At 41.5% G+C, this 9,252-nt stretch overlaps 1 protein-coding gene across 1 annotated transcript in view; it reads right to left on the bottom strand.

The window, feature by feature from the left end:
- The window catches only part of RAPGEF5 (Rap guanine nucleotide exchange factor (GEF) 5), a gene marked incomplete at its 3' end in the record, with an annotated part of 43,109 nt that extends 34,944 nt beyond the window's left edge, over positions 1 to 8,165 (bottom strand). The window contains exon 1 of the mRNA XM_009583601.1: positions 8,048 to 8,165. Within this exon, the coding sequence (XP_009581896.1) occupies positions 8,048 to 8,165 (118 nt within the window). The remainder of the gene's footprint in view (positions 1 to 8,047) is intronic.
- Between the last annotated feature and the right edge of the window lie 1,087 nt (positions 8,166 to 9,252).

The following is a 9,252-nucleotide window of genomic DNA, read 5'->3' as shown; positions in this document are numbered from 1 at the left end:
CGCTCTTCCCATCTTTCTGTGATATACAAGTCCTTCTGCAAGATACACCCAGGGTGGCTGAGGGATGGCAAGAGCAGTATATAGACATGGGATGTTCTGACACACATGAATTACCCAGGGAATATTTGCTTTCAGCTGGTAACTAAAGGACCCAGCAGTATAAGAGAAGTTGCAACTGTATTACATGTATAAGGTGATGACAGCAGATAGCAACGGTGGTGTATTTGGTGGGGAAGGGGGATCTTGAGTCCCAGAGACAATTTGGATAAACACCACCGTATATTCCGCCGTACTTCAAAAATCAGAGAGTTCCCTGCTGCCTTCCATGTGCCCACTTACCTCTCTAGCCAGATCGGACCTTTTCTCTCCGAGAGGGCAACTCTGCCAATATTAACTCAATGTAAGGGCATGTTTTTAAATGCCAGGAAGGTAGAATGGGTTTCTCACATGGGTTTACACACCAAATTTGATTTTTCAGTGGTTTCTTTTCTCCCTCCTCCACCCTCTTCTCTAGGCAGGGTATCAATTACTAAGCCTTAGGACAGAAATGAATACAGACCTGTAGCCAGAAATCGTCCGTGACGCACATTTAACGAATCAGGACAGGCAGTACGCTACATGGTGTTGACATGTCTAACACCTGTAAGCTCTTCTCAAACTTGAGCATTTTCTTAAACTACCACATGGGTACAAGGCATCAGTGGAGCAGTCTCACATTAATAACTTGTTACGTAAACATGGAAAGAGACTTAATCTAAAGGAAATGGAGTGAAACTTAAATTCTTTTTATTAAATTAAATATATTTGAGGACAGTTTTTAAAAAGCAAGTATTTCAGTTTAGCCATCACACAGAATCAGTAAAGAAGGAAAAGTAGCGAAATATTCCAGTGTTACAGACAGATACACCTCTCTAACTATCCACCTAGCAATTCGTACGTCCACATATTACTAGTATGCATGTGCACCAACCAGTGTCTTTAGACCATCACAGCTAAAACAATACTGTATACACATTTACATTACAAACATGTTCAATAGCTCAAACTGTATTCAGAATATACCTATTGCTCTATTGCTAATATTAGATACCCTGTCCAGCTAAGCCAGATATAATCATTCCTAATGCCAGCACTGAGTCATTAATCCCTTTATATCCACAAGAAGAGATAACTTGAAGACAAATTCCAGTTTGTCCTGGTTTTCTGATCACCCTGTTACATCCTCAATAGTTTTTGTTTTGCTGCTTCTCAATAGCTACCACAACAAAAAAAAAGCCAAACCCCGGTGAAGAATAAGCCAAACAAGTCCTCCCACTTTCGGTGACAAACTGTGATTGCCGAGGTGACAAGAACCATTCTCTTTTTCATATCGGACTTCACAGGGCACTTTTCACACCCTATTCTTCCCACTCCATAGTATTTCTGTTTCCATGTTCTTTCCTTGCCATTACATGATTATTTAAATATTAAGAAAAAATAAAGCTATGGAAAACAAAAAGGCCAACAGGATTTTAAATATGCAACGCATAAACCTTTTTTCATATAATTAAATGGTTTACAAAAGGTAACTTCCTCTACACAGAGGAGTATAAACATATAGACACTGTGCATATAGACTCTATACTCCTTTATCTTCAGATTGTCTATGTCACGTACTGTAAGTTGAGGAGAGGGTACTAATAATGAAATCTGTTAAACTGCATAGAAAACCAACTCATCTCGGTGTTTTGTTTTTTTAAAAACTTATCACCATTCTGAACCCAAATCTCTTCCACTTTGCACTGTACAAATCCATTGTGAATGGCTGTGCAAGAATTACAGAAAGACTTAAGGTTTTTTCAGACTTGTATTCCACACTAAATCGGATTATAATATAGATAAAGTACTGGAATGCAAGTCTTTTCCCACTATATGCAAAGTAGCTATTCAGCTTTCTCCAAGGATTTGCTGGAGGAGGCCAAACCTGTATGGAGATTGAAGAAAAAAAAAAAAAGGAAAAAAAAAAAAGATTGCCTGAATGAACAAGCCTCTGGAATTCACAGTTAACTTGCAGGTTAAAACTACTCTTATGGCAATTTTGTAGTGTTGGTTCAGCAACCCTTACTGTGCTACACCGCAGTTGTGATTTTCACTATGAATATGAGAGAATCAAACTGAGTAAAAGGATGAAAACTCATGTACTGAACTAAAAATACTACTCTCTAAACTCTCTGCTTTCCAAGCCGAGGCAATCACTAAATGCCCTTATTGATCAATTTATCTTTCAGAAACATACCAAGAAAGAGATCGTAAGATCTTCTTCATCCTGAAGCACGTTAGAACCTGAGTGTAACATATTGATGGGCAGCGTGTAGGAACTCCAGCAGCATGAAATGTGAATGGGTGTTACACACGCATTTTTCAAACACCAATGCAAACTCTGAGTTTTGTTTGACCTCTTCGGAGTTTTGGGGACAGATTTTTGTTTGACCTCTTCGGAGTTCTGGGGGACAGATTTTTGTTTGACCTCTTCAGAGTTTTGGGGGCAGATTTTTTGAGAAAGGCAAAGAGGGAGAGAGAAATAAATGTATTTTAGACAACATACGACAAATTCTAAAACTCCTTAGCTATGCCATTTCCCATTTGTGACTATCGCAAAGACGATGGGATGACCATATGGTCAGCTCCTGACATCCCCATGTTAATACACTTATCAGTATTAGCCAGAATTCCAAATTTAAAAATCACCAACAACTTCAAAATTTGCTCTCATTTACATTCACTGCATCGTCCCTACCTTGCAGGACCAGCCACTTCTCTTTAACATTTAGTGATGCTCATCCTCCAGAGTACATTCAGAAGAAAAACCCATGAAACCAACTGAATCCTTTGAGGTTTTTATCTTCCTGTGTACAACTGAAAAGCTGGGCTCAATAATGCTAATGCACCTTATGACTTCAAAGCACATACTGGAAATAATTTTTTTGAAGAAGATATTCACTGATGGGGTTAGCAATACTATAACTGCTCAGAAATAGTTAAAACTTGCATTTCTCACAATCATCAAGAAAAGCAGCCCTATGAGATGGGGTTACAGCTGGGCAAACAGACAGATGAGCTCCCTGTGCCTGAGTAAAATGGATGCTGATTACTTACTATTCTATAGGGAATAGACATTTTTTGCTATTTTAAATATTCACTCACACAGTTCAAATTAAACTAAACGAGGGCTACAGCACAGCATTTTCAAGTTTTTCAGCCTCTCGGTGCTGAAAGCTCTTAAGCTTGATAAATTCTTGTCACCCCTCTTGATCCTTTCTGTAAAATGAGAAAAATTATAGTCGCACCTCAAGGCAGACACTGCTACACGTAGAATTTTTGCATGTTTTGGTTCACATAATACTATGCAATGCTCTGACACCTTTCAGCAATGCAAATGCATGTCCAGCCAGTTGTAGTTGTAATCAGAAAATTGCTTGTTCTGCAGAAACAGAAAAACGATTTGAGGGCAACTCTTTTCAAAGATAGGAGTTTCTCAATAATCTGCAATTCCACAGCAATTTACTAAAAATGTCAGGATGTATCCGAGTACAAACACTAAATGCAAACTGCTATCATTACTATCTAATCTAGCAAGATATTGGTCACGTCTGAGAGGGTGCTCTCAGTGGTCCCAGATCTCCCTTGAATTCAGCAGATGGCAATGACACTCAGGACCTTGCAGGATTAGCCCTTAATCCAAAAATCAAATCCTCTAAAAATGCTATGCCACCATGGACACAGCATGAAGCAAAAAATGAAAATTATGTTGAGAAAGAAAGGTCAATGGAAAAAAGAACATCAATATATAATTTGCTGCTAATGTATTAAAACAATTATAGTAGTTATGTCATCTAACCACCGAAGCACAGAGAAATCAATGCACAAAGGAATAAAGAGCAAGCCATTTATTTCTGGCATTAGGTTAGAAAAAGAAAATACGTAAGGGCAAGATATTTAACCTGTACAACCAGAATTTTTATTAGAGCACAAAAATCAGAACTCAGAATAATTTCTAAGGTCATCTCCCAGAGACTTCTGGCAGTATTTTAACATCTGCAGAATGAATCAAACGCATTCTGTCTGGTAAGGTCAAAGATCCTCCTAAAGTTGCATTCCAGTTGCTGCTATCACATGCATTGGAGCAGTTTCATATTTTGTTTGAGGGACAAAAAGCCCTGAAACCACAGGCAGAGAGCAAATGTCAAACTTGTCTAGCTTTAATGAGGCACTAATTTTTCCACATAGAAATCTGAAGCTCTTTTTTTTCCCCAGGTAGGAGGGAGCCCTGGTGATTAATGTGCAGCTATAATGGTCAGGGTTATTAGAAATTATTGGACAAATCCGCTACGCCTTATACACTTCGAAGTATTAGAAATATTGCCTATAGGAGTCACCCTAAGATACTGTTACTTTTTGTTAAAAAAGCCCCTGACTACTGCAACTAAAACTGTTAAGCTTTCCATGCAGTGAAATTTCACTTGACGGTAAACTGTTGTATTTTAAAACACACGTGAAGTACTCGCATAAGCCTCGCTGCAGAAGGCAGCCACTCCTTGTTCACATCAAGCATCTCCGAAAGTACTTTAGGAGAAAAACCGGTCCTCTCTTCCCATTGATCGTTATTTTAAGCCAGCCAGGCCAGGATTGCCTGGAGCAGCAGGATGGAGGATAAAAGATTTAATGGTTCCCTTTCATCCTTCTGCCCCAGGTCCAGCTGCCTTATGGGGCAGAAGAGGCGGGCATGCAGCAGTAACAGCACAGCGTGCTGCCGGTCTGCCCTCCCCGGTTTTCACCCCCAGCAGGCACACCGCCCGGCACCCACTCACCTGCCTGTCTCGGGGAAAGCTGCACGAGCAAGTGCAAGGCAAGTTTCTTCTTTTCCCCATCTGTCTTGCACCTGGACTTCTTTGCATCCCTGCCACCACCCTCATCTCCAGGCACTCAAAGGGGTGCAATGCTCTCCAGTCCGGACCCCTCGATAACACGATTTCCAGGTGCCACCGAGAGCTGTCACTGCCAGCAGGACCTTTTGCTGCCTGGTGGCACACAGCTGTCCTCCAGCAACAGACAGCGGCGCACATGAAGGGGCTGCATCGCCTGTCCCCTCTGCCACTGTGAGCCTGGTCCTACCAAGTGGGTGCTATGAGGTGCTCGTGGCTGCTCAGGCCTTTTCCCAGGTCCACCAGCTCAGCATGCATTTGAGTCTAAAGGGAACTTTAAAATTAGACTAGACATTTGACTTTCACAAAATTAATATAAAGGAAGATGGACTTAATCTTCATTCTTTTCATCTTTGCTGTCCAACACTCGTATGGCATTGAAGAACCACCAAGTTTCAAGTTCAGCATGTCCTTCTCATTGCTGAGTTGGAAAATCTACTCCTAGGAAACAGTAACCTTCAGCTCTAGTATTATATATAAACATAAAAATATCATCACATCTTCAAAAAAAGATTGCGAGTTCTTCATTTTTGGGTCTTCAATTTGAGATACTTTAAAAGACCCTACTTTTCAGTGACACTTCTGAGAATATGAACCCAAATTTTCTGCTTACAACTCAAAAATCACATCTATATATATATTTTTTAAAAATCTTAATTGGCACTATTTTCAAATACATAAAAAGTTAAGACTATTAGCCCAAAAAGTTTTTAACTTCAGTACCTAATGACAGGCTCCAAAATCTACTGTATTTGGACAATATCCAGTCCAGCAGATTACCAGGACTACAGTACAGTGACCAGAATACCTTCCATACTGGTACACAATATGGATAAAGGACAGGTCAAACTACATGTGTCAATGCCACATCTAAAGATCTGCAGGTCAGGTGCAATGCCTAGACTTCAGTGTGCAGCGTTATCCCCAGCACCTGCTGCTAACTGCTTTCCATACCAACCAGAGGGATAGGTCCCTTAAGGGAACAGAAATGTACGGATCCGCACTGTGTATTTTTAAAAGTGTTTAGCAAGAAGCTTTGATCTATTATTTTCCCCCTACAAAGCAGCAAGGGGAAATTTCTTTGTGCTTCGGCCCAGGGAAGGAGATGTAAGTAGAATCTTGTTTGCCTCTGGGAGCCAAATTATCATAAATATGCTAAGCAGTGCAAGCTCCCCAACATGTGGCACTGGAGCATGTGCAGTAAACATCACAGCGACTCTTCAGGGAAGCCTAGCACGACAAAGCCTCCGCCGGCAGAACACTCCTGGTTTCTGTAGGTTTGGCAGAACTGCCTACAAAGGGAATGATGGCATTTTCATCTGAGCAAGAACTGTTGGATTTGGTCCAAATCTCTGCCTAAGATGGCAGTAACATGCACTAGACTAACATGCAGACCACTGACTTCTTCCAGCACATGAAATAGCAATGCATTAGGTCAAGCGGTGGGACAATTTTGGTGTAATGGGTCGCACAGACTACATCAGGGTCTTGCAGCTGTGGCCCACTGTCATGTAACCTCGAAAGCAGCGACTCACTTGCCAACATCTTCTGACATATGGAGGCAAAAGGCTCAGCAAAGGTGCTGCATGGCTACGATGCGTTACAGGCTCTGCTGGGCAGGGGGCAAGGAGGAGGAGGGAACACATCTTGCAAACCCCGTAGGAGACCCGACAGCCTTTAGCATACTGCAATCTCACTGCAGCGCTGGAGGATGCCACTTCCAGCATTTTGCCCCAGGGTGTACAATACTTTAGACTGATGGGCACAGACTGCTCAGATACCTCTGAAATAACTTACACAGTATCTAAACACCTACAACGCACAGCAGAGACCTCCTCGTACTGGGAGGTGGGGCGGCAGGAGGGACACGAAACCCAAAAGAACCCAAAAATCAAACAGGGCCATACTTGCATCTTACATTTCTCACACCTGCCTTCCTCCCCACTCCCCGGGGCAGCGAAGCACAACTTCATAGCATAAAACCAGAACAACAAGCACCAGAGCACTCTTAAGACAGCTGCATTTTGCTTCCCCATGTGGTGAATGGGTTCCCAAAAACCCTGATGCGTTTCATGATGGTGGTGCTAAAACACAATATTACATTAATTGTAGACTTATTTACATGATCTATGTCCTTAAATTATGAACCTGAAATTGTACTTGCTATACTGAGACACCCAAATCATTCCATTGACAGGTTAATATGTAATTAAAGACAGCTTTTCTCCTTATTATTACAACTTAATGGAAGACAGCAATAAAAAAATGCCTTGCACATAGTCTGCGTATGTATTAAGAACATCTAACAACTTCAAACTGCTGGGTTTGTCAGTACAACCCTGTACTGACAGCAGCATGAAAGAAATAACAAAGGTTCTTGCTTGCATGGTTTAAAGATCATAAGAGGTAAGACACGAGGAGTAGACATTATCTGGAGTTCAGCTGCTTGTGAGTATTAAAATACCTGCGTGGGCATAATTCCCTGTGGCAGCAGAACCGTATTCTTGTGCAAGGACCTTCGGCTGCTTGCAATACACAGTAGTTCAACGTTACACTTTTAAGAAAGAACATCTTTATTTTGATAGTTTTCAAACTATTTTCACTCATCGGGGAGCTCAGCATTAGATCCTTGATTCAGCTGTACCACAATTACTCAGGGATTTTATTTGATGGCCTGGCTTATTTCAGTTAAATAAAGGGGATATTAAGCAATTACTGGATGAAAGCCCAGTGGGGTAATTTTCTAAAGGTGTATATTCACTTTTGCCATTATTTCAGATTTTTAGTGCTATTTATTGATTTAGTCACAAGAAATACACCCAGAACTCAACTCTCAACTCTCAAAGCCATAAATATGGCTTTGGACTGGTATAGTCCAGCTTTCTTCTTGGGTATCTTTCTTTTCCAAGTCTTACAAGATACTGTATCTTTCATGCACTAACTGGAAAGCATCTAATGGAAGAGATGCATTCTGCATCTTGTAGAAATGGTTTGTTCAGTTTTCACCCCTTCATCAACACTGCCAGCTGTTCCTTGGACTTCCACGGGGCACAGAGGAATCTCCTTGGCCAAGATGTAAACCGTACCTTTCTGCACAAGCATACGTGAGACCGGTGCAGTGTTTAGGATAAACGTAAAAATCGTGAACTGCAGTAACAGATAGGACAGTGTATTAAACTGGGCCTCTCGGCTCATCTGCTCCATGACCACGTTTCACCACTATACATAACAACATCCTGCCATGACTAGCTCTTGCTGCCATCTTTAATTTCTATAGCTCTTTTTGGCCATAAGTGCCAGCATGGTTTTTGCAAAACATGCAAGCTTTATTTTTCCCTTGTAGAAAGGGAGGCAGACACGGGCCCAGCGACAGCACGAGCTGAGGCGGGAGGTACCTGCCAACGCTGAGAGTACAAACCCAGCGTCCTCACTCCGGTTCTGCTCGCCTCTCCGCCAGTCCCATGCAGGCAATACCAGTGCGTTTGACCTCCTGCCAGTGAGGCCAAGACCACCAAATGTGAGATTCAGAGGTGATCCCACCTGCGAATCACCTTTCCCTATCAAATTTCCAAACCCTTTTCAAATGAAATAGGCTAACAACAGCATACTTTCTACTTTCCTTCAGCACTACTTCTTCCTTCTTGTTCCCCAAAGGAAAATGGCTTTTGCAACTGAACTGTCTGTCCAACTATCTGTAAGTCTTGCTCTCCCTTATCCCTGTAACCTTTGAATCCGTTGACAAATTTCAACCAAATTTGAGACAGGGCAGTAAATTCTCAGAGACACTGTGTTCCTATAAGTAATGGGAGTAAGTGCATCCGTAGAAGAAAGAGACAAATTACTGTCTCACTGAAGTAAAGGCTGCCACGTAAGCACAGCTATGTTTGTAGACATAAAATAACTCAGCCAAAGGAGATGTAGTGATAGCGCCTCAAGCTGCCACTGGTAGCACTGGGTTTTTTTGATTAAAAGATAAAATCTCAAACACCGGGACTACTAGCACCTCTGAGATAACCCTCCTTATTTGAAATTCTGCAAGCTGCGTCCATATCCAGTTTCTCTCACTGCTGTTCCCATCTCTCCGCTGCACCAGCTTGCTGGGTCTTCTCTTAGTGGACCCTATAAATTCCCAGGGCAGAGCACTGTCTCTTATTTTGTGTTTGCATAGCACCAGTCAAACATACTTCTGAGTGCCTGTATATATGTAAAATGATAACTCATTATCTTTCCGTATTTGTTTCTGTAAATAAGGTTTTTGTCATTAAACTGCTTTGCTTATTCAGTTAGTCAT

Source organism: Fulmarus glacialis, unplaced genomic scaffold, assembly GCF_000690835.1.
Source record: "Fulmarus glacialis isolate BGI_N327 unplaced genomic scaffold, ASM69083v1 scaffold5708, whole genome shotgun sequence".
NCBI lineage: Eukaryota > Metazoa > Chordata > Aves > Procellariiformes > Procellariidae > Fulmarus > Fulmarus glacialis.
Note: the sequence above shows the minus strand (reverse complement) of the source record. Positions and strands in the feature narration are given on the sequence as shown.